The following is a 26,236-nucleotide window of genomic DNA, read 5'->3' as shown; positions in this document are numbered from 1 at the left end:
TGTGTGTATATATATATATATATATATGTATTTCCTGCATAACTCTCTTAAATCGTTTTTTTATTTTTCTGAGGATGGGGTGAGGGGCCAGGGGAGGACTCTCTTGGGCTTTTCATCCTGGTCACCCATCAGCTCTCACCCTGGGTCCATGTGCTGACTGCAGAGCCTCACTTCCATCAGGAGCAAACCAACAGCGAGGAAGTAGACCCCTTAAGTCCCCAGAAACAGAGCCCCAGAGAGCAGGATCCAGGTGGGGGATTTGTGCGGGGAGAGCTCTCAGGGCAGGAAGTAGGGAAGGAGCAGGGTGAGGTCAGCAGGCAGCAGGAGTGAGTCTTCTCCTGATTCCTTCAGGGAGCTCTGGAGGGTGGACAGCACCCCAGAGTCAGTCGGCCCCACCCTGAGGCCAGGGCCCATCAGGAAGGGGTAAACCTCCCCGTTGTGGTCAAGGGAGCCACCTGCAAGGCATCATTGGCTGTGGATGCTCCCTTACTCTTCCTGCAAGGAATGCGGGAAGCCTGGCTACTCTACTCACTGTGGCCTTTGTCACTGTGGCCTACTGAGAACTGCTGTAATCAGTCACCCAGGGGCAGTGTCACTAGCGTAGCAGACCCATGAGTACGTCCAGTGAGACGAGCTGTTCCGGTGGATGGGCTGCCCAAGGTGCCGACCCACAGAATTGGGAGCTAAATCCAGTGGTTGTAGTTTGAAGCCATAAAGGTTTGGGGTGATCTGTTATGCAGCAAAAGCTTATTGATACAGTAGATATACCAACGAGTTTTCTAGAGTGATTGTCCCAGTTTGATCATCAACAGTGTGTGCAATTTCTATTCCGATACTTTCTCTCCAGTACTTAGTGTTGACAATTATTTTTAATTAAAAATATGTAGCCATTCTTGAGAGTGGTTAATGACATTGCAGTGTGTTTTTTAACATGTATTTTCTGATGACTAATAAAGTTAGGTGCTTTTGAATATGTTTATTGATGGTTTGGATAGCCTCTCAGAGTGAAGTGCCTATTTAAGGCCTTGCCAATTTTTCTGTTGGCTTGTCAGCCTTTTTAAAAATGAATATGTAAGAACTTTGTATCTATTCTGGATTAGAGTCCTTTTGGAATATAGTATTATAAATATTTTCTTCCACTTTGTTGCTTTTCTTCATTCTCTTTCTGGTGTCTTTGATGAACAGAAATTTAAAATTTTAATGCAGTTCATTTTCTCATTTTACCACTTTATATTTTGTGCTATTTTGGGTTCTGTTTAAGATTTTTGACTATCTTAAGTTCCTGAAGATATTATCCCATGTTTTCTTTTAGTAGCTCTATTATTTTATTTTATTTGTCTATTTAGATCTACATACCATCTGGAAGTGGTATTGTTATATATTGTAAGATAGGAAGTTTAGATTTGTTTTTGTGATATATACGTGTGTGTGTGTGTATATATATGTGTGTGTGTGTATATACACACACACACTGTCACCTGTATATAGATGGGTGACAGTCCTATTTATTGAAAACACCTCTTTCCCAGCTGCACTGCAGTGTTATTTGTCTCATAAATCAGGTGACAGTACGTGTCTGTTTCCATTCTGTTCCTTTGGCTTATTTGCTTTCCCTTATGCCAATGGATGTGTCTTTATATTTGTATTTTATTTGTGCTCATTAAATGTTTGTTGAAATGCAAGTAAACCAATGAATGAGCCTCCATTTGTAGTAGTATTTCTGTGAAAAATGTTTTTTTAAGTTCTAAAATATTGACTTAAAAATATTATTTTGGAGCATAATTGATTTAACATTGAGGAGTGAGTTTATTTTATGCAGTAGAGTTTTGGCAGTTTCTCTGACTGATGCTGTGACTTAAAAACATTTATTTTAGGGTGTTGCTAGTAGTATATTGCTTAATAATGTCCTTTCCTCTAAGACAGCTAAAATACCAGATACAATGTCTTTCTATTTTTCTGGAACCATGCACCACCTCTGTTTGATCAACATTAGTCTATAAGGGAGTATTTGGTGAGTTTGACCAAATCCTCAATAATTTGAAGAAACAAACTGACAGAACCCTTTGTAACCAAACAAACGAATCTGCTAAAGAACTAAACAAAACAGAACGTCAAAGCCAGCTTTCGCTAGAGAGCATTCAGATGTCTGTATTTACGTCTAGTTTAAATTATTATATATTTTACTATTGTGATTCTGCTTGCTTCTTAAACAAGAAGTGTTCGGTCATGTGATTTCCTCATGCTGTTGGAACTTACTTATTTTTGGCTTTGCTTTCTGTATAATATTTTCAGACTTTAATGTTTCACATCATCCTTTTTACTTCCCATTTTGGATGTTCCTTGTTGGGGTGTCCTTTCTCGGGGTGTTACGAGAGAACGGGAAGTTTCCTAGGAGCACGGAAAGAGTAGATGTTAAGGCTGTTTACAGATTCTTCAAGTCCATGTTACTTGGGATTACAAAGTGGGAACATTGAACTTCAAAGCACATCTGGCTGCTGTTATAAAATCAGAAAATAGATTGCTCTTTTCCCCAAACAGACTCAAGAGCATGCTTTGCTATGAATAATTCTCATTACATGTTAAAAGTGCTTATGAGACAAACTCAGGGCCTTGTGAACAAATAACAACAGAAGATTTATCCTTGTTTGCGGAGTTCATTGTTGCTTTTCAGTATTAGAATAGGTTTTTCTCCTTTTTTCTTTGGTCCATTTGAAAAAGGAGATCTATGATAAAAGAAGGAGTCCTTAACCTGTGTGTTTAGTGGCTTTTAAGGGTGGAGTGGGTGGACTGGGAGTGACTGCATAGTTGAGAGGCTGCATCGTATTAGCTCAACCAGTATTTTGTACCCCGCTTATAAAGGTAGAGCTGAGTAAAAATAAGTCACAAATGGTTTTCTTGGCTTTTGGTTTTAAATTTTAAGCTTAATTAGAGCTTGAGCATCGTTGAGAATTCCCTGCTTCCCTCTTCCTTTATTTCCCCCCTTAAATTGAACTCTCCTTCATGACTTGGGGTTTATATATTTTCAGATTTGTGTGTGTCTTTGAAGAACTTACTTTCTATGCTGGTTTTCTCCATTCCAAAAATAGAGACTAGTTATTTACTTTTCATATATATACCTTCAAACAATAAATATTTATCGAGTGCACTTTGCTGCCTGCTGGACCTTTTCTGCCTCTATTTTTAAAACAGCTGAGTATATATAGTCCAGTGCTATTTGCTAAAGAATATGCCTCTTTGTCTGGTATGATATTTAAGTGGATTTTATTGTCTTTACTTAATGAATGTTTCCAAAAGTAAATATACTGATTCATACACCCACCAGTAGTGCTCCACATCTGGAACACTCTTTCTGTCAAATGGTTAATGTATGCCAGTCGGTGGCTGTAAAACAGCATCGCATTGCAGTATTCCTGTACATTTTTCTTATTTATAAACAGAGTGAGCATATTTTCATATGTTTACTAGTCCTTCACATTTCATCATCAGTGAAATGTGTCTCAAGTCTTTCCCATTTTTTTTCTAATGGATTGTTCTTTCTTTTTTAATTTTTCAAGACCCTCTTTACACATTTTAGAGACTAAGCATTTGTGCAAACATCTCCCAATGTATGTCTTGCCTTTTCACTTTATGATATCTTTTTTTGGAGATAAGTTCTTATTTAAAGTGGTCAACTTTATTAATGTTTTTTTTGCTTATGCTTTTTTTGTTTCTTGTTTAAAAAAGTTTTACACTGTAAAGCCATACAGCCATTCTTCTAGATTGTCTTCTGATAGTGTTTATACTTCTGCTTTTAATTATAAGTATTCAGTCTTCGGAAGTTTATCATACATGGTGTGAGGAAGGGATCTGATCTAATTTTCTTCCACGTATTGAACACATCCTTATTTCCTCAATAACCTGCAATGCTGTATCTTTCATGAATAATATGCTCAAATATATTTGAGTTTCTGTACTTTCTAGTTCCATTGACTTTCTTCACTACTGTAGTTTTATTATGTCTCTGAGCCACCCCCCCGGATCTTTTTCTTCAGGCACGTCTTTACTATCCTTGTCCCTTTATCTATAATATGTTTTATAATGAGCTTCGTAAGTTTTCAAAAACCCTATTTAGATACTGGTTTGGGTAAATTTAGTCACTACATCAAGCTAAGAATTGACAGTCTTACAATATTGAGACTATTCAAAAACATAGGCTGTGAAAGGATCATGAAAGTACAATTGTGTCTGCAAAGGTTATGCTTTATATTTCATTTGTTAGTGGGCCACTAAAAATGTATTATGCAATAGCTATTCTAAAAAACAAACTAAATATTAAGACATATAGAAAAACATTTTCATAAGCAGCTTAATTCTATATTTGCTCAAATAATAATTAAAACTAAAAAAATTAATAAGTTCTTATTTTATTTTTAAATTTTCAGATAGAAAATCCTCGGTACCTGAGACAGAAGCCTATTCCAGTTTCTCTGGTAGGTAAGAATTCCATTGGACTTTTCCTATGGACAGATATTTTTAAATAAAATAAACCATTTATGGAAAATAGTGCAGTTCCACATTATGAAGCATAATTGTCTTGTTAATCCTATCACGTGGAAGTGGGTGAATCATTTTTTCTCTCCAGTGTTGGCATCATTTTGACATGAACTCCAGGCAATTTAGAAGTTTACTTTGGGATTCAGGATAAACCAGGCCTGAAAAAGAATTGAATAACTCTCACTCATTCAACAGATGACTCCCAAGTTCAGCCTGAGAAAATCCAGCAGTCTCCATGAGGATCATTTGCTCTTTCGAATGCATGAGAAAGAGGTAAGACTGAGATATTGTTGATATGCCTTATTATTGACACTTTTTACATTTTGCATAATACAAGTTCTCAGGTTCCTAGTTAGAATAATGATGCTTGGTAGGAAGAGGTGGTCTTTGGGACACATATGAAGTAATGATGCAAGGTAGGCAGGTTTGTCTTGGTAGTTTTAATGCCCGTCTTCCATTCGGTGTGTCCCAGCTCCACGCCTGCTATACAGGGTGTGCTGAAGGGCTCTCTCCTGACTGCAATTTCTAATTCTCAGGGGGTAGGGGAAATGGCAACTCTTAAAAGCAGTATCTCTGACCGCAATGAATTCTTTCCCTCTCCCTTTGTCTTAAATTACTTGTATCTTCCTAGTTTCACTGCTTTTACTATTTTTAGTATTTAAATTGGTTGGCTAAATTAAGCTGTTGTTATAGCTGATATATGACATAATACACTTTCTTTCTTTGGTCATTCGAGAATAGAATAATAATTCTAGAATGACCAAAGAAAGAAAGAATGTGATAAAGAGGTGATATTGTTTGTTGGTCAAGAGCATAGGCTATGCAGTCAAGAAAGCGGGGAGGGTGGTGGTGGTGGTGGATAAGGCGGGGAGAAATGGGAGACATCTGTAATATTGTCAACAATAAAAATATATATTAAAAAAAAAAAGAATACATGGATTTAAATCCTACTTATTAGCTGTGTGAAAATGAGACGATACTTATCCTCTCTGAGCCTCAGTTTTCTCATCTAACTTGGGAGATATCTGCTTTCCAGGACTTATATGAAGGTCTGTAGCCTATAAGTACCTATATGCTTCACATACAGTAGTCACTAAACAAAGGTTAATTTGCTTTATTATTTTCTCTCTTAAAATTTTTATTCTGGGACATCTCAAAATCATCATTATTTATATTTTTGCTTATGACACCAGTGAAACACTTTGGTAATCTGTGCATATGACAGAACACAGTTAGATTAGGATGGAACAACTGTGTCCCCGACCTGCCTTCATTCCCTAGCCCTGTGACCCGAGGAAGTTAGGGACATTAGTTCAGTCTTTGATTAAAGAGAGGATGCTTAATGATCTCACAGGGTTGTTAACAGAATCAACTGGGAATAATTAATATGTATGTAACTTGTAACTGTAATGCACTGAATGTGTGCAAATGTGAAAAATTGTTGGACTTAGATGAATGTTTCTAATAAATTTATGTAAATAATTTAATCTTTCATTTTAATGAGGGTGCTTCTATGAATTTCTAAAATTTAATTTCAGTTTGGTTATTTTCAGCATGGTCAAGTTTTCTTACTACCCTATTTATAAACTATCACAAAAGGCATTGCTTTTTTCCTTAGATATTCCAAATAATACCATGAGCATATAAGATTATTTTTGTTGTTAATGGAGGAAGAAGGGCTATTTTTAAAAAATTTCCATCTGGTGGGATTATTGCTGCTGCTGTCAGTAATATTCTTTTATTGGGGGTGACACTGGGTAACAAAATTATATAGATTTGATCTCAGTAATATTGTCTGTTGTTTTGTAGCTCCGAGTTAAGGCATGCAGGATTTTTTTCTTACTGCAATCTAGTGTTTAAAAAACACACATTGAAATCAAAAGAAATTACATTTTACAAAACCTTTTTGAAAGTAATACTTCTTATATGCAAATGTGCCTCCTTTTGAGCTCTTGTTAGGCATTTCTTTCTTTTCAATAATTGTCAATTATTTTTGCAAGTCATTCCAAGTCATTTCCAGCCATTTTCCCTTTCCTTTTATTTTGTACTATTTCTTACTGTTGAGGCTGTTTACCATAGAATAAATAAAATAATTGAAAGGAAGTGGTGGCTTTTTAAAATATTTTTGGTCTTTCAAGAAATAGTATCTTTCTGATGACATTTTGGGTCAGGGGTAAACATACCAGTGCTACCCACATGTGTTGAAAGGAAAAACATTTACAGCCATCATGTATTGCATCAGAGATTCCTTTTTAACTGTGTGTGGTTTTATTTTTTCCACACCCTTATGTTTTTGTTTTTCTTTTTGGCATACTGTAAAAATATTTCAGCATCATTGAGAAGTTTGCATGTAAACATCAACTTACTCCATATCTTAAAATATATTCAGTGTACATTTAGGCTAAAATAACCCTTGTGCAATTACATAAGTCATTTCTGACTTGTTTGAAGAAATGGTTTCTTCATCCTAATATATTTGAAAGTATATGCTGAGTGGCCCCAGTGTGTGAACTACCTTAGTTTCTTCTTTCTTTTAAAGTAGTACTTGTGATTTTAAAATAGTTCATGTGGATTTCTGTTGAAGAAATTTTGGAAATTATAGACACATGTAAAGAAGGAAATAAAACCAAGTATAAAATTAACACCTGAAAATAAAAACAGTGGTAAAATGTCATTGTAATGTCTTTTAGTCTTTTCATTGTATCCTTAAAACATATTTCCTTAGAAATTTGAGATATATCATATATATTGTTTTGTATATCTTGAGTATTTTCCATGCTATTAAATATTGTTCCTAAGCATCTATTTTTAATGGCTGTGTTCTGTTTCATAGTATGGATGTATGCCTACTTAATTTAATTTATTCCTCTTGTTAGGTATTGAGATTGTTTATAATTTTCAATAACATAAATACCTCTGGGAAGAATATCCTTATATATCTGTCTGTATATGCATCTCTTAATATTTCTTTAGGATAACAAATTACATCTTACATGCTAAAATTAAAAGGATGGATTTTTATGTTTACTATCGTAAACAATTTAATTTCTTTTTTTTTGTTAATCCTCACCTGAGGATATTTTTTCCATTAATTTTTAGAGAGAAAGTGGAAGGAAGGGAGGGAGGAGAGAGAGAGAGAGAGAGAGAGAGAGAGAGGGAGAAAGAGAGAGATCTCAGTGTGAGAGAGACATATCGATTGGTTGCCTTCCACACATGCCCGACCAGGGCTGGGGATCAAACCTGCAACCCAGGTACATGCCCTTGACTGGGAATCAAACCTGTGACCCTTAGGTTCATGGGCTGGCACTCTAACCACTCAGTCATGCTGGCCAGGGCCCATTTTAAACTTATAATGGTGTGGAAAATATAAAGATGTTACATGAGTAATATTTGCAATATTTTATCACAGAATTGTGGTAGTTTTATTTTGGTGGCTAAAAATACACCTATAAAATATTTTAAGGTGTTCTTTAAATTTTCAGCTTATTTTGGGCTTTGTGAGGAAACATATGCTCAGTGACAGTGATCCTTTAACTGGAGTCTATCATTCACAAACATACTTGGATTTGTTTGCCTTTGTAATTGCTAACACATTGCCTGTGATATCCACATCACAGAATTGTGTGACAGTTAGCATCAAGCAATAGGGGTTTTTTTTTGTTTTGTTTTGTTTTTTTAGTATCCTTAAAAAGATTTCTGACATAGATTAAGACGTTTGGAAAACTGTTGTCACTGGAAATGAAAGAAGAAACAACATGAGGGAGATAAATTTTCAGAGCAAGCATCGGTTTTTACAGAGCAGATGGTTGAAATTGCTCTTTTGTAAAATAAAATAGAAAATTTCCTTTGAACCCCACCTCCACCCATATTGAATGTTCCCACCTATTGCCTAAAAAGGGATGTTGCTTCTTTCTTAAATGTAATGCCAATTAGGCACTTTTCCCTTTTGTGAATCTGCTAGTTAAATGTAGAATTTAAATAAGTCCAACATAATGAAGTCCGTAGTCACTGACATAATAAATGAAAAAATTGATATTTTAAAACATTTCTTAAGAATATCGCATTCAGATACACACAGTCTCACAACATAGAATAAGTAATTATACAAAGAATACCATTGTAAAGAGCACCCAGGCAACGATTAGCTCCTGGCCGATGTCCCAGATGCTCACTGTCTGGCCCTTCCATCATAACTTTCTTCAGTCGTCCCTAGAAGTGACTATTATCCTGGTTTATTCTGATGATCATTTCCCTCCTTTGTTTTAAAGTTGATTTTACTATCAATTCCTGCATCCTTAAAAGTGAAAATATTTTATTGTAGTAGGTTTTGAGCTTCATATAAATAGAACTAAACTTTATATATTCTTTTGTGTCTCACTTCTAATAGTATGTTGGTGACATTCATCCTTGGTATGTCATATCACTATAGTAGGTTCATTTGCTGTCTGTTAAATGCATCTGCCATCACTTCTTCACATTTTTTGATGAATCTGTTCTGATTTTCAGCTTTTACAAACAATGATCCTATAAACAATCTTATACATGTATCCTGACACACATGTGCAAGTTTCTCTAGGGTAGTGGCTCTCAAAGTATGGTCCATGAGCCCCATAGTCCCTGAGACTCCTTCATGAAGTCTGTGAGGTCAAATTATTTCTGTAATAATATTTAAATGTTATTTATTTTCTTTACTGTATTGACATTTGCATTAACTTTGCAAACACAATGCTGAGTGAAGCTATGCCTTGGCCTAAATCAAGATGGTGGCACTAAATTGTACCGGTAGTCATGATATTCTTTACTGCCACACGCTCACAGGGAAAAAATTACCAATTTTACTTAAGAATGTCCTTGATGAAGTAAGCAGTGAAATGATTAATTAAATGTTGTACCTCTGAGTGATGAACGGGAACTGTGCATAAAGATCGACTGCCTATCACAGTACGATGGCCGCCGGGAGCAAGGACACTTGCGTGATTCATTCAGTGATGAGCTGAATAGCTGCTGTTTTTGTGGATTACCATTCTTATTTCAAAGAATGACTGACTGACAAAGCAGGGTTATTCAGACTTGGATATTGGGCAGACATTTTCTTAAAAACGAACAAAATGTAAAACAACTGATAATGTTTGTTGCTAATGATAAGATTTGACCTCTTAATTCAAATTAGAATTTTGGAAAACTTGTATCAGTCACCATGAGCTTGAGAGCTTTCTAATACTAAGACTTTTTTGATGAGATCAGTGGTGATCTTAACCAGTGTGAAGTTTTGATGTTGTACAATGAAATTTTCAATGTTTGGAAATCCATGTAACTCAGTGAACTGATACTTTCCCAATGAGTAATGCATGGTGTTATAAAATCACACACAGGTAAAAGATCTATTCCAAGGTCAAGATAGACCAACAGAACTTACAGTGACAGAGTATGAAAAGTTTCAGATTCCACAATGCAAGCAACTTTAAAAATCTAGCACTGTGAGTGCTGGTTTATGTAAGAATAGCTACAATTACTTAGAAATGGTGTTAAAATACCCCTTCCCTTTACAACTATGTATTTATGTAAGGGAGCATTTAAGGTAGACCAATTCCTGTATTCAGAGATTCTTTGAGATAATAGAGGGGGAATGCTTCTTGACTCATTTTATGAGGGAGACCCTGACACCAAAACCAAAAAGACATTACAAGAAATAAATCCCAGTAAGAATAAAAATTTAATAACAAAGCTTATTATTAATTCATTAAGAAAAGACATTTAATAAATGATGCTGGTATAAACTTAAATTTATCTGGAGAAAATAAAACTTGGTCTTCATCCTCTAAACACAAAAACAAGCATGAACTCTGGATGTACTAAAAGCTTAACCTACAAATGCCCAATCAAAAAGTTTTGAAACAACACAAAAATCTTGCACACACACACACAAAAAAATCTAGGAATTAGAAGACCTTCCTGACTCTCAAACCTTTCCAAATCCAGGAACTATAAAGAAAATGATAGAAATATTTCACCAAGTGCAATAAAAGATTTTGTATGGTTAAATATATAACAAAATCAATAAAAAATAATAGATTTGGGGAAAATGTTTGGGACAGATTGTCTGTTCATGTGTACAACATACCAGGAGGTCTTACCAATAGACAGACAAAACATGGATCACATTGTGAAAGGGCATTTCACAGAAAAACATATCATATGGCCCCCAAAACACCTGAAAAAGAGCTGAGACACTGTAGTGTTCAGGGAAATGCAAATTAAGTAGTAATGAGATATCTGATCTTCTTACAGAAATTCGAGTCTCCCTTTCACAGCGGCCGAGTCATGCAGGCATATCCACCATTGACTGATTTACATGTCTTCCGAGAGCCCATCCTGTAGAAATCAAAGCCCAGTGTGTAGGATGCATGTGTGACAATATTTTTTGTGGCTTTACTTGTAGTGGAAAAGCACTGAACACAAAGTGAATATTCATTAAGGGGAATGGTTGAATAAATTTTGTTTTCTCATTAAGAAATAATTGATAGCAATGAAAAAGAATGAATAAAACTAGAGCAGGTATTTTTTGAGAGAGTTCCATGAGGTAGTGTTCAGAGAGAAAGAAAGATGCAGAAATTTATTTTTTGCATACGAGATATTCATAGTAAAAAACTATGTATTGCTAAGGGTATAGTGGTTTGAAGAAGAGAATTTATTTAGCTCTCATATAACAACCCAGGGGGTGTAGGGAGTGCTGTGCTCAGTGATGTCACTGGGGACCTGGGCTAGTTGGTAAGTTCCACCATCCTCAGCAAATGGCTTCAATGTCTGGGTCTGAAGGGTTGGTTGTACCTTATCTTCAAGTGCCATCCTTCAGAAAGAAGGGCAGCACGGGGAGAAAGCCACTTAATTTTTTTAAATGTCCCAAGTTGCCTGAATCATTTCTATCCTATCATCCCCCTTGACTATACCTAGTTACATGGTCATGATACAGCCATGTGCCCTGCCCATATTTGCTGGTGGCCATTGGGCCCCAAAGAAAGAACAGGGACATAGATCTCTGGGGACACTAGCAGTGTGCCACCAACCCCCACACCGTTATATATACTTATTCCCATTTGTATGTGACTCTGCGAGCATGGCAGATGACATGAAGATAGACTAGGTTGTTTTTATGGGGTACACCGTGCAGGTGTGATGTGGGGAGAAATGGGGAACGGGGGCAGATTTAAATAAAAAAGGGAAGGCACACCAACCAGTGCAGAGAAGCTAAACAAAATAAGTAAAAATGACATAATTGAATTCCGTTTGTTTCACATAAATTATCTGTGTACATGATGTATGACAAAGTTTAAAAATTAGAAAAAAATACCAGCATGCACCATGTATGTTAAATCACTTATTGCCTTACTGTGATGAGCTCTAGGAGATTAGGAATCACTGTTTAGGGAGATTCCGTCCGTCTCTCAGCCCCAGGGATAAGATAATGAGAGATAGGAATCTTGTTTTTTTGCACTGTGTTTATAAATAAGCAGGGTGAATAACAATTGGCAGCATGAGATATTACAGATTAACATTTTCAGCATAGGATACACTGGAGATACTAATCAGGGGGAATCTTAATTACTCTCATATGATAATTTCCTCTGGTAACTCACAGAATTCTCAAAAGATGATCGTAACAATTAGGTATCTGAGTGAGTAAAGTGATGATTATTTTATGAATCGTTTCCTGGCAGTTCGCCATGATGATTGTTGAGATGTCGAAAGGAAGGGTGACTAAGCGAAGACATCATTCCGTGGTGTTGCTGATAATGCTTTGGAAACCGCTGGGCAGTGCAGATGGTTGACATCAGTAATGTTTTCCACCTTGCAGTTCAACTGCTATGTGGTTACAGTAAATAAAGGCAAACAAAAAATTTCAGTAGAATTACAGTGGCTGCATTGTATACCTTATCAAAAAGCTCACAGTTTGTAGTTCCTCTCTACATCAGAATAAATCTTGTTTTGGGTACATTGTGTTCCTTTTGGGAAGATGGAGGCCGTTGGTCAACATTAAGCTTTGTAATAATGTGAAAAGGACTTCCTTGGGATTTAAAATGTGTAGACGATGCCCACCTAATTCATTTTAATACATTTTGTCCCTTACAAACTCATTAATGGTTATCATGCCATTATATTTTGTTTTCTGCTAACTTCAGTATCAAATGTTAAACACAATTTACACATGCAAAACTGTTAATAGCAAAAAGTAGCATTTTGAATAAGAAATCTATTTTTCTGCAGGAGTGAGTGTCAGATACCTGAGTGAATAGATTAAGTGATCCCAAAAAGCCCTTAATTTAAGGTTAGTGATATTCAGTCGAGTAAAATGACATTGGTAATTATCCTAAAATTTAACTAGTTATCCTGTTAGTTGGATATTTTTAAACCCAAGGAAATGCCTTTATAATAAGTAAGTGGGCATACTCACCAGCTGTGTTCATTCGGCAGGAATGTCCATCCTCAGAGCTGTTCTTTGAAGTGCAAACTTCTGAGAAAAGGGGGCCCAGTGGACTTGGTAAATAACATTTCCTAAAGTCTTTCTAAGTAGAAATTTCAGAAATTCCCTCAAAAATAGCTTGTGGGAATGCCTGTAAAAGGGGAACTATCCAGCTTCAGCCTTTGCTTTGGCAATGGTCCGTCCATCAAATGGTTGTCACACTCGCCTTTCATTCCTGTGGAGTTGTCTCCATTGCAGGAAGGAAGGAAAGAAAGTACTGTGCAAACCAGCTGTGGTGCAGCATCGACTGAGAAGTGTTGTGAGGTGTACTGGGGAAGGAAGGGTTGCTTTTGTCTGGGGAGCTTGAGGAGGACGGCCTGGAGGAAGTGGCATTTCACCCAGGGATCGAATCATGTGAGATCTTAATAGGCAGAGGAGAGGAGGTGTGGAAGCAAGGAACCGGGTGCATGCTTAGCTGGGGCCCACAGGCCACGTGGCTGGCGTCCAGGGCAGGGAAAGAAACGCAAGAGTGTGGCAGAGTCAGAAATGGGTGTTGCTGCCAACCCCAGGCCCAGGGAGCTACTGGCTTGACGGGGAATGACAGCATCTCAGCTGCGCTGTAGAGAGGTGACTGGGCCGCAGTGCCCGAGATGCAGGAGGGCGGAAGGTTGGCGCGAGGGCTGCTCTGAGGCTGCTGAACAGCTGGGGGTGCACCTGGAGCTCCAGGGCCTGGCGGCCCTCGCTGGGGCGAGCCGGGTGACTCATTGGATGCTGAGGGCGAGGGCGAGGAGGGGTCCAGGCAGGGCTTTAACTGGTCCTCAGTAGGCGCTGTGTGTTCCTGATGGTCGAATGCCGTGTGCGAGAGCATCGTCCCGCCCGGGCTGTGTGGAGGCGGCTGCAGCGAGGAGACAGGAGGCCCGCAAACGGAGAAGTGTGACTCATCTCCCCGGGCCCTCAGAGCCAAATCCTGATAAAACCCCCCGGGCAGATGCTCGCACGTGGTGAGGATGGTGAGGATGCCCGAGGGACTCAGTCTGGGACACTCGGCCTTCAGGGAGCGGAAGGACTGGGAGAGGCAAGGGAGGGAGAGAAATCTTCCCGGGGTGAGCGGGGGACGGGGCGAGCGCCTGCCACGGGCAGGGAAGAAAGCTCCTGGCTGAAGATGGGAGGCCGGCGTTTACCCGGCGTGGAGGTCAGAGGACCTTTGGGTGGAAAATGAAAATGATGTCACACTGTGACCTTTGAGACCGAGTTTTAATAAGGACAGAGACACATTGTAAAGGGACGGGAGGGAGTGGAAGTATGGGACACGCCCCGAAACGCTCGGGATTAAAAATAAACGGGAAAGAACGGTACTTTATGGTGAAAGTAGAAATGCTTCACAGCAAATTCTCACCAGAACTCTTGATTGGGATTAAAAAATCTATTAGGTAACTATTACTGAGATAAAATGCAAGCTGCCTAGTGGGTCTAAAAAATGTAGGAGCCTTAATTGATTAAAAAAATTAAAAGAGATCTTTAGGGAACCAGAGTTGACCACAGTGGGTGTGTTTTAGAACAAGATAATGATTTGAGGGTTGTTCGCCTGTCCCTTCCCCCCTCCCCAGTGGACGGTCATCTCCAACTATCGCATAGGTGAAAGGTGTATTTAAAGGAGCACTGGATGTAAGAAAAACACAATTAAAATGGTTGAATAGAGACTTCCTCAAGTAGAAAACAATAAATGCCAAAATACAGGTAAAATGTCACTTTAAAAAAACTTTCTTGGGGTGGTGTGGGGATAATTGATGAATCCATGTTTAGTAGTGTCAGTTTTACCTATCAAGTGAAATTTATTTGAAAGATTTTTAATTAGTTTGGAAGTGATCAAGGAATATAACCAACATTGGTAGATTTGTGTGATTTCCAGACCTTTGGCTGTGGGGAAAAAGTGGAAAATGCTATGCTCTTTCATATAGGAGTTATTTTAATTTAATCATGTATTTTTGCCAAAGGGAAAAGCAAATTATTAACACCTTGAAAATATTTTTCTTAAAGTTGGACATGAAAATCAAAATGATAGAAGCTAAATGTCATGAGGAAAAGCTTAACCTTCAGCAGAAGCATGATGCTGACGTTCAGAAGGTAGGGCGTATGCCATTTACTCTCCTGTTAATATTCAGTATTTTAAATAGTCTAGGTCTTGTGATCATTTATCCATCTACCCACCCACCCACCTGTCCATCTACCCATTGTCCTTCCATCCGTCCGCCTGTCCGTCCATCCATCCTTCCATCCATTCATCCACCCACCCACCCATCCATCCATCCATCCGCCCACCCACCCACCCACCCATTTGTCCATCTACCCACTGTCCTTCCATCCATCCATCCACCCACCCTCTCATCCATCTGTTCATTCACTTATTTACATACTTATGATAGTCTGTTATAAATGTAATTTACTAAATTAATATTCCAGCAAAAGTTGATCATTAAACTTTATTTGCTGAACATATGTGTTTATGTAAATTCTTATAGTTTACATTACTTTTTGGTTCAACTGTAAATACCAGAGTTTGTTTTGGCCTAATATTTTTTCCATTTTCTGGCAATTAAAATTTCCCTTTTAACCTGAAAAGGAACTCTTAGACTAGTTCCGTTGGGTATAGACCGGTGCCAGCACTGACTATGTGGGCTTCTTTTTTTATTATCTCATTGATATTTATGCCTTCCAATGTTTCAACCTGTATTTTTAAATAAAATTAACTTTTCTTCTTAATGGGCACAGCAAAAATAATTTATGGTTATCCTCCATGGAATTTGAATCAAAACTACATTTTAGTAATGATTCTTAAAAATTAGTGAGAGGTGTGTGTATGTGTGTGTTTATCTCCAAATAGCAACTTGGCATTTACTGTTTCAGAAAAGTAAGCTTGTGGTTCTGCTCCACAAAACTAAGTGACAGAGGTAGAGGCCAGGAGTTGACGCCAGAGCATCACATAGCTGAGCTTTCTTTCTTAAAAGCTAAAATACGTTAATATTTAGGTGCATATTTGGCTCATCTTTCAAAGCAACAAGGTGGAACCCACTGACTGAAAATTAGAAAGAAAAAGTATTTAATCCCTTTTCTCCTCCTTGCCTCTTCCCATGAACATTCATAACATGTTCAAGTGAAACAGAACCTATCGATGTATCACATAAAGGAATGTAAAGTATATTTGGAAAATCGCTGTAATGGTTTGAAATCTGCCTCTTGGTGTGTCTGTTACACAGGTCTGTTCTAAGGGAAGCTTTTAGTAAGAAAATCCTTTCCAGGGTTTTCTCTTTTTAAATAAACGTGGTGTGAAAAGGGGAAGCAGTGCAGCTAGTTTGAAATGCCAGGGAAAAGATAAACATAGTCCTCGACTTTATACAAGATTTGGAGAGTGTATCCCTTGGTTGGTCACTTGTGTGGCATTTCCTTAGTGCCGGGAATTGGGGGGAACACAGTTGAGAGGGTTTTATCCCTCTGCCTACGCTCTTTTTCTTTCTTTGCTTCTATACGGATGTTAGGATCAGACGAGTCCCTTTTCTTATTTACCATCCACTCCTATAGGTGGGACTAAAACAATGAGAGGTAAAGTGAAATGTTGGCAATAAAAGCACTAAGAAAAAGTCGGTTAGACATTGGTGAATAACCCCCCTTTTGTAGCCAACTTTGGGTGTGTAGGAAATATATCCAAACCATAGGAAAAAAGTGGGTATTTATACTCCTGCCTCAGTTTCCCCCCATTTGGTTAGTACCCTTTTTATCCCGGCTTGTTAATTTTCTTACAGTTCTATTATCTCTCTAGGGTTTTGGGGTTATTTTGAGTGTAGATGTATTTAGAAGTATATACCAATCCTGATTAAATTTTATTAAATGATTAATTTTAAAACTTCTGACATGATATAAATTCATGATGTAAAATATTCATGCAATTTTGACATATTTTGAGATGATTTTTCTGATTCATAATAGCAGAGCTGGATATAAAAGAAGCTTATTACCTCTCATCTCCCCATGTATCTGGGGGTTCTTATTGTGCATGAAAATGATAGGACACTAGTGGGAAGACTCAGAGATATGCTCATCTGAAGATGCTCCATTCCAGTGCGGAGGGGAGGTGAATTGTACCATGCCAACGTGTCAAGTTTTGATGGCTTCTCCCTGCTACTTTGTGACAGTTTAATCTCTGAGTTATATTTTAGAGAATCACCTAATTTATTATTTATAGTCTCCTTAAAGATTGATACATGAAAATTCAAAGCAGAGAGCATATCTCTTTCAGTAATCACTTATTCTAGCATATTTACTATTTTCTCAATGCACTAAAATAATTTTTACATCTTTTATGGGATTAACTGAGATAGACTTGCAAAAAAACATTGTGCTCATTTAAAAAATTATGTGCTCTGGATGTCAAACAACATAATATATACTAAAACATTTTCAATTCCTTTGCAGATTTTAGAAAGAAAGAACAGTGAAATAGATGAATTGAAAACTTTATACAAAAAGAAACAAAATGAATCAGAGGAGACTATTAGAAAACTTGAAAAGAAAGGTGATGTTGTATCATTACATAAATCTTAATAATATTTCCATTTTATTTTAGTGGTTATGTAAAGTAAAATTTTATTTCTGACCTTTTGTAGTCTGTGTGTGTGTGTGTAGGGGGGAGGGTCCTTGGTTTGGTTAAGGAATTGGAAAAGTCTGTCACTGTTACTAGCTCTTAACTCTGCCTCCTTATTGGGCTGCCACAGGGCAGTCACAGAATTAGAATTCCCTGGCTTTCACAGAGAAATCTAGGGAAATTATTCCTCTTAATCTAATCAGATTCATTCCATTAAGTGTCTACTTTATGCCTTGTAGTATGTGCCAGTATTGTGAGTGACAGAACAAGCATTTAAAAGGTATTCCCCACCTACACTTCCATCAAGAAGGAAGAGGAAGTGTGTGATCAAGTGTTAAACTGACTGATTATAGGTCGAAACATCAAAATGCAAGAGGCAGCCACTAGAGAGAGTGTTGAAACATTTTTGGGGAAAGGACTTTAAAAATTCCTAGGTGCTGTAGTAGGAATGCTGATACTGGGAAGTTTTGGAAGGATGCTGCAAAACCATTTAGCTAGAGTGGATACCCTCACGTGAAGGGACAGATTGAAACACGGGGTTTGCATTGTAGAAAGGCCTTTTGAGCAACAGCGCGCCCATTGGAGGGGATGATCCCGAGGCTGGCACACAGTTGAGGCTGTCTAGGGGGTGAGGCATGGTGGGTTCAACCAAGACTTGATAGAAATGGAGAAAAGAGAGGAAAGAATAAGGTATTTTGTAAGAGGGAGTTGAGACTTGGTGAAAATGGAATCATCTAACCCCAGTGCACTGTATTTTTTATCATCAGACTCATGTAGCTAGAATTGGTTTAACTGTGTTTTTATCATTTTTGACAGTTCAGACCCTTGTACGTGACTGTCAGGTTATCAGAGAGACTAAAGAAAACCAAATTACAGAGCTGAAAAAGCTATGTGAGCAAAGTACAGAATTTTTGAATAACGACTGGGGGAAAAAGGTAAGCTGAGGCAGTGGGTTATCTGTCTACGTGTTTACCGTTGATGCCAGAAGTGGGTAATCCCCTTTAATATTTGTTGATCCATTAAACTCTCCAATTCAAGAAAATAAAGGAAAAAATCATTTCTTAATCGTGCTTTTTATATGCTACCTTTCCTTCGAATGTTTATTTGTGAGTTCTGTATCGTCTGCTGTTTGGGACAGCATATACGTGCATAGGGAAATGCAGGAACATGTTGTTTCTGAGCTGCACTTAGCCTACTCTGTGACCGTGATGAGAGCCCGGCTTTGTCTCGCGTGCAGCTCCACGGCGCCGTGGCGGACATGGAAAAAGAGAAGCTGGAGCTGCAGCGGCGGCACACGGAGGGCATCCAGGCGCTGCTGGAGGACACCAACGCCCGGCTCAGCAGGATGGAGGGCGAGTACCTGGCGCAGACCCAGTGCACAGTGCGTCCCTCCTCTTCCCTGCCCTTAGAGACCGCCCTCTCTCCTCGTGTCATCCTGCTCTGCCGTGTGCAGTGAGTGAATGGGGGACAGGTCAGGAGAAAGCCCCTTGCCTCCTACACATGCAGGCTTGCCTGTGCCAGTGGCAAGGGGCACTGAGGTCGCCGTGGGTTTCACCCTGGATGCCTCGATACCCCCTCTACTTAACTCCAGAAACCTTCACAGATCTTTCTTCTTGTTTTTTCACTGACTTCAGTCTCGAGATAATTTGTTTCTTTCTTTCTGTTTGTTTCATTCTTTCTAACTTGCTTGTTTTTCTGAAAATATTTAATACTGATGTGAAGGAAAGAAAATGGGGAAGTAGGAGTAGTGTGGCCACTTTACAACAGACCTTAGAAGCTTCATCTTGATGGAAGGACTGGACACAGTCACCACGTGGCTAAACACCAAAGTTCCCTTCCTGTGAGGACGCAGAGGAGGTCACTAGAGCCACAGCAGAGATCAGGGAGGGTGCAGGGTCTCCGAAGGGCTCCTCGCAGAGCCCTAGTGGCAGAGGAGACACCTGAATGTCGCCAGCATGTTAGAAGCCCAGCTGACTTCTGGAAGCACAGGCCTGGAACAGGCAGGCTCATGGCTCTCGGGCCAGGGCTCCTCACACCCGAGGCAAGGGCACTTGCTCAGCCTTATTCCTGACATGACGCGACCTCATGAAATAGCAGAGCCTGTGTCCTAGGCAGGGACCTGGTCCTCAGGTACCACGCACAGCCCAGCAGCCCAGCCTGGCTGGTCCAAGTACAGCCTTGAGTTTAAAGCTGTGGAATCTGAACCAGAGTCAGTTACCCAGGCATATCTCCCAGACCCCGAGACCAGCTCTAGGGCTGTCTCACAGGGTTAAAACACGGGGAGCAGATCCACAGTGATTTGTATCTCTGGTTCTCTGTGCAGAACGAACTGTAGGGGCCCAGAGTAGGAGCAGGGAGACCAGTTAGTTGTCCAGGTAAGAGAGGTGGGGGCTTGGACCGGGGTGTCCATCCGGGGGTGAGGACTGGCAAACAGTGATGCAGGTCGGTGAGATGGAGAAGGCTGAAGGCAGATCAGGTTTATTGGGGGAAATATCAAGAGTTTATTTTCTGGATAATCAGCATAATGAGGACATTCAAAGTCATGAACAAAACCCAAATTTATATCTGAAATGCAAGTTTGTCATCTCAACATCCTAAGTTTTCACAAATGTGAATTAAATATATGAAGTAATTGTAAAGTTGAAATTTCTGGAGCATGTTGATTGCCTAATATACCTACTGCATTGTTATATATTATTTATTAAACAATATTAAGAGAGTACTATCTCTCACAGTGGCATTTTTAATTTTTATGAAGTTGAGATGTAAAGAAAAGTGACACTTTGGAGCCAAGAGGTCACTGTCTGAAAAACTTCACTCTATTTTTTAATGAAAGTTGAATTTCATAATTAGCATTCAGACCTTGTCATTAGATAATAGTAAATACAGAGGAAAATGGACAGAGTCTGTCAGCAGGATCGAATTTAGGAATCATCAAAACTAGACAGCCCTTGCTGAGCAGCTCCTGGTTTAATAATTAAACAAGGTAGAGTTCAAGGCAAGGCTCAAGATGAAAGACGAGACTGTCACCGAGAATTAGTTTCTCGGTTTTGTTGTTCTTCCAGGCTTTTTTTCTTCTGCTGCTGAGTCTTGTTTCAGTGCTATTTGTTGCAAGCAGACACTGGATAGGTTATTAGATTTGAGACTCTTGGTATCGGCAAGGATTCTCTTGTGCGAAACTCATATTTAAGCATGTAAAACTGGACTTTTAAAACAACATTAGAACTTATAAATATGAAAATTATAGTGAGGTTATTAGATTCTTGGGGAGGTGAAGGCTGTAAAATAATGGGGTTCTGTCAATGTCAGGGTTAGACGCACTGAAAGTCTGCGGTGGCTTCATTGAGTTTTTTTTGGGTTTCTTAGGAGAGCTCTTATCTTTCTCTGTATCATGGGTCCCGCTGGCAATTTTGTGAAGTCTGTTCAGACCTTCCCAGAATAATATTTTTAAATTTAATAAGATATATAAGATTATAAAGAAAAGAAATTATATTGAGTTACAGTTGTCAAAATGTTAGTAAAAGTCATGCTATGTAATAGACATGCTTCTAAATGAATGCAGTAGATATCAAGATTTAGCAGGGGGCCTTTTAACTTTTGTAACCTGTGGATAGTGATGAGGGTAAACGATATGTGAGCGTAATTATCTGACACTGGAACAGACTGTAAAAATATCTGTGATGTGTTAGTCATAGGTATTGCTAATGCTGCCTGGTTTGTTGACTGTAGATTACTGCATGTCACTACGAATCCTTTCTTAAGCTTTCTCTTAATTCTCAATGTGCCAGTCTCTTGGCATATTAGGTCTGGAACCTGGAAGATTTATGATTTTTGCCACTTGTCATCTCCTTCATTTAGTATTTTCCTTAATCATATTATTTACTTCTCTGAAAACGTTCTTGGGTCTGCTCTTTCCCTTCTGTTTCCACAGCTACCACAGGAGCCCAGCCCATTGTTGCCGCATTCCGGACCCTGCCGGGCACCTGCCGGTAGCTCTCCCTGTCTCCTCCTGCTCTGTATCCACAACTGCTCTTTGTCCCTTTTTCCCATGACCAAGAACTTGAATTGCTAATCTAATGCCTATTATAACTACTGCTTACAAGCTGTGTCCACTCAAGAACTCCAACCTAGTCTTCCGAGTGCTACCTGTGAGTTCCCAACATGGGAACACAGTCTCTGTACCCAAGGTAATGTTGGTCATTAACTGTGCAGTCAGTGCTCCCCCTGATCCTGTTGTTAACGTAGCCTTCAGCTGCCCTGCTACACTGTCTGTTACAGCCGGAATTAGGGTTCTCCATCAGCATCTTTTTCCTGAGTGACTTTTTACCCCGTTTTTGAGGCCTCTAGTGTTTTATATCTCCTCGGTTCTTTGTATTCAATTTAAAAAGATTATTTTGGCCAAATGCTGTCCTTAAGGTGTTTGATATATGTCTATAGGCTTTCCCTTGACATTGTGTCTTAATCTTTTAATTTCCTTTGTGCCTGCTTTATTTTGCGTGAGACAATATTTCGGGAACATGGAAGTTTAGAGTATGTGCTGGGAAACTGAAGCTATTTTTTGAAAGGAGCCCCTTGAGCAGAGGGACCGTTAGTACAGAGGCAGGATGAATGGGGCAGAGGGAGGGGTCTGAGCATCAGATGTGTGTCGGGCTCTGAGCTGGGAATTGTACGTATTTTAAAAAGTTAATCTATATATAGGTCATGTTTTTAAGTTAGATATAATTATTTCCATTTCTCAGAGTTGGAAGCTATTGCACCAAAATTTAAATTATGTACCTAATCCATATTGTAATAAAGAAAGGATAGTTTGAGGCGTTGGGGTTGTAATATTATGTAACTTTAAGTAGTTACCTTAGAAAGAGTATGAAAATATACTCATCGATTGGAACATCATCATAACCTTTTCTGATTACTCACACTTACTGGAAGTGTAATTGTTAAATGTAAATTAGCTGTCATTTTGTAATGTATATAAATATCCAATCACTGTGATGCATTCCTGAAATAAGTAGGGCAGTGTATGCCAATCATACTTCAATAAAAACATCAGTTGTCCTTCTAGCTAATGCTTGCTTACCCCAATTTCAGATGGAGTACATAGTCGTAAACTCCTTTATTTAGTTCTAGAAAGATGAAAAATTCAAAATAACAACTATCAAACAATAGGGAAATGATTTAATTATGTGATAATTTTGAAGACTGGAAAAATGAAGTGCTTCTGATAAGATGGTGAGTTTAAAAATAAACCCAATGAAAATCATGTTCACTAACATTGCAGCTGTTAATAAAACATTCCTATTCACTGTATGATAATACATGTTTCACATGCCATGGCTCCGATATTAAAATATTTGGGTTATGAATTGCCTTTTCAAAAATATTATTATATTGCTTTTATCATTTTTAGAAGTTTCTAAAACTTCAGATGAAGAGCAAAAACCCTGCTAAGTACTCAGCTAACAATATAAATTCCTTAAGTTACATGAAGAAAATGTAACCTTCCTGAGGACAGGGACTTCAGTAAATATTTGCTGAATGAATGAATGGCTGAAAGCATATACACATGATGATCTTTCTTTTATAGTAGAAAGCACTTTTTAAAAAGACTTGGTTAATTTAGAGGTTGGTTTAATTTTTATTAGTATGGTTATGATACATTTGTTTTCTCTGTTCTTATCTCTAATAGGGTATATATTTTCTTCAGGCTCCTTAATGATACTGAAGTGTTACAAAATCAGTGAGAGGCTTTTTTAACAATGACCTATTGTTTCAGAACCAGATGGTCAAAGAGCTGGAGTCCCGTGTCCAGCAGCTGACTGGAGAAGCAGAGAACAGTAATTTACAGAAGCAGAAATTAATGCAAGAAAAATTGGAACTTGAGAGATGTTACCAGATAACATGTAGTGAGTTACAAGAAGTAAAGGCAAGGTATTGTCTGAAGTCAGATGTCTCAGGTGTGGCTGTAAAGGACTGATATTAACTCTGTAAAGTATCTGCCAAAATTAATCACACCTTGTACATTAACTTTGGTGGTTTCCAACCTAAATACTGCCACTTATTTATTTTTTAAAGTCCTATTTAACATAAGAATCACAGTGCTTTAAAAAAAGTTGATTAAAAATGTAGATAATTATTTGATATATTGAAAGATAATGGATTTGGATTTGGTTGACTAAAAAAATCCATTGTAGGAATTGATTTTAAGTATATTGGGAATGTATTTTATTCTCTTACTGCTTTTAGGTGCAATACACTGCATAAAGAGAAAGATCATCTCATAAATGATTATGAGCAAAACCTGAAACTATTACAAACCAAGTATGATACTGATGTAAACCTTCTGAAAAAGGAACACACACTTTCAGCTTCTAAGGTATTATATATATGCTGGTTTATGTGCATACAAAGTAATTTATATATATGTAACATACAAAGTAGTAATTTACTTTCCTACCTATAGTAAAGGTAGCTTATAGCCCTAGGTAGCCATGTAGAAGGTATTTAGAAATTAGTCTCCTTTGCTTTATTTTTGAAATAACTGAAATAACTTTTATTGGCATTTAAAATGCTTAAAATACAATAAATGCCTAATATATGGCATGACATAAATATTTAATAAACTGAATTCTGCCATAATAAGTTAATCCTTGTACCAAAGTTTTTAAAAAAGGAAACATTAAAATCCAAGAAATGCTTAGTTGTGCCAATAATACATTTTTGGGGGTAACTATATGCATTATTGCTATTATTATTTTGACATCTGGGTTATATTGTAGTTTTCCTGTCATCCTATGCCCACAGACACCCCATGGGCACTCATACACTTTGTGTCCAAGAATTGGCACTTTCTGCAAAGAGAATCCCGGAGCTACTTCTCAGATAGTCAATTATGTGGTATTTTATGAATTAAACGTTCTAGTGGATTTGGTTTTAAAAGTAAAATTTGAGAAGTTTTCTGTAAAACTTTCTTTTCCTGTAAAACCAACTATTTCTCCATTACTATTATACATACATAACTTTAAATACAGCACAGAATTTAATATATATTTTTACTTTAAAAGATGAATATTTTTATTTTTTAAAAAACATTTAAATTTAGGTTTATAGATCATTTTAATTTTGATTGAACCTTCAGTGGGGAAAAGGTAAATTTATTCGACCAGAAATTGTAAAATGGTACCAAAATCAATATTCTGTTTTTTTATTATTATTTTTAAAATCCTTCTAGGCATCTGGTACGATTAAAGAATTGGAACAGAACATCTGTCAGTTAAAACAGCAGTTACAGGAATCAGAGCTTCAAAGAAAGCAGCAGCTGAAGGTGAGCCTTGCATTTTTCACAGAACAGTGGCTAAAACTCACCTTTCTTTTTCTTGATTTATATGTACAAATAAGAGTAAAAAAACCCTTAAAAATGTAAGTAGCCATTTCTGATTCTTTTGTTGCATTGTATCATTTTTTCATCTTATTTATTTTACTTCTTTTAACAAAAATAATGATGTAATGGGACATAGAGAGTAAAGAACAATCATTTTAATTTGAATAATCTTTCTTTTGATATTAATTTTAAAATAAATTTTATTTAAATATATTATTTTTGTTTATTTATTTGACATATAATTGACATACAGTATCCTCTTAGTTCCAGGTGTGCATCATGGTGATTTAATATTTATATACATTAGGAAATGACCCCTACGATAAGTCTAGTTACCATCTGGCACCATACAAAGCCATTACACTGTTAACTGACTGAATTCCCTGTGCTGGGCGTTTCATCCCCGTGACTCTCGCTTTATAACTGGAAGTTTTAGTGCCTCTTCATCCCCTCCTCTTCATCTGTTTTGCCCACCCCCCAACCCCATCCCCTTTGGTAACCACTGGTTTGTTTCCTGTATCTATGATTCTGTGTCTGTTTTGCTTCCTTTGTTTGTTTGTTTTGTTTAGATTTCACATGTAAGTGAAGTCATATGGTATTTGGCTTCCTCTGACTTATTTCACTCAGCACAATACCCTCTGGATTCTAAGAATGACTGTCCTCCTTTGAGTTATTATCTGCCAATCCTCATAATCAATCAATCAATCAATCAATCAGTCTCTCTCACCTTTTAGATCTTTCCTTTTTCCTCATGGTCAAAAAATGCCAGGGGCTGGTATATGGTATAACTTCATCATTCCCATATTCATTCAGTTGGTCATTTTAAGTAATCTCCTAATCCTGAGGGTCAGAAAGTTTCTCTTCCTCTGTAAAGTACGTACTTTGAAGAGTAGTAATTTCTTTAGATAATTAGGGTTTTATGACCTCTAACCTAAAGCTAGTCATGTTTCTACTTGTAGTTTAGAAAATTGGACAGGCTGGGTGCTCTTACTCTTATTCGAAACTCAATGTTTGTCATCAAGTAGATTTATTTCATTAGATTACTAATTTTATTAACTCTAGTAGTGATTTAAAGTGTAATAAAACAAAATATTTATCATTCACAGGATCAAGAAAATAAGTTTCAAATGGAGAAAAGTCATTTAAAACGCACCTATGAAAAAAAGGTAATATATTTTGTGGGAAGCTGTACTTGAAATAGCACGTGAGATGATTAAGGATGAGGGTTGAT

General features: G+C 37.6%; 1 protein-coding gene across 1 annotated transcript in view; it reads left to right on the top strand.

The window, feature by feature from the left end:
• The window catches only part of CEP112 (centrosomal protein 112), a 217,300-nt gene that overhangs the window by 26,899 nt on the left and 164,165 nt on the right, over positions 1-26,236 (top strand). Inside the window, exons 7-16 of the mRNA XM_081162815.1 lie at positions 4,422-4,469; positions 4,729-4,806; positions 15,029-15,115; positions 17,459-17,558; positions 18,444-18,562; positions 18,865-19,008; positions 23,401-23,555; positions 23,871-24,000; positions 24,856-24,948; positions 26,112-26,171. Coding sequence (XP_081018941.1) covers positions 4,422-4,469; positions 4,729-4,806; positions 15,029-15,115; positions 17,459-17,558; positions 18,444-18,562; positions 18,865-19,008; positions 23,401-23,555; positions 23,871-24,000; positions 24,856-24,948; positions 26,112-26,171 — 1,014 coding nt within the window. The remainder of the gene's footprint in view (positions 1-4,421; positions 4,470-4,728; positions 4,807-15,028; positions 15,116-17,458; positions 17,559-18,443; positions 18,563-18,864; positions 19,009-23,400; positions 23,556-23,870; positions 24,001-24,855; positions 24,949-26,111; positions 26,172-26,236) is intronic.

The sequence above is a fragment of the Miniopterus schreibersii genome (assembly GCF_964146895.1).
Source record: "Miniopterus schreibersii genome assembly, chromosome: 16".
NCBI lineage: Eukaryota > Metazoa > Chordata > Mammalia > Chiroptera > Miniopteridae > Miniopterus > Miniopterus schreibersii.
The sequence above is the reverse complement of the archived record's forward strand: the minus strand, read 5'-3'. Positions and strand labels throughout refer to the sequence as shown.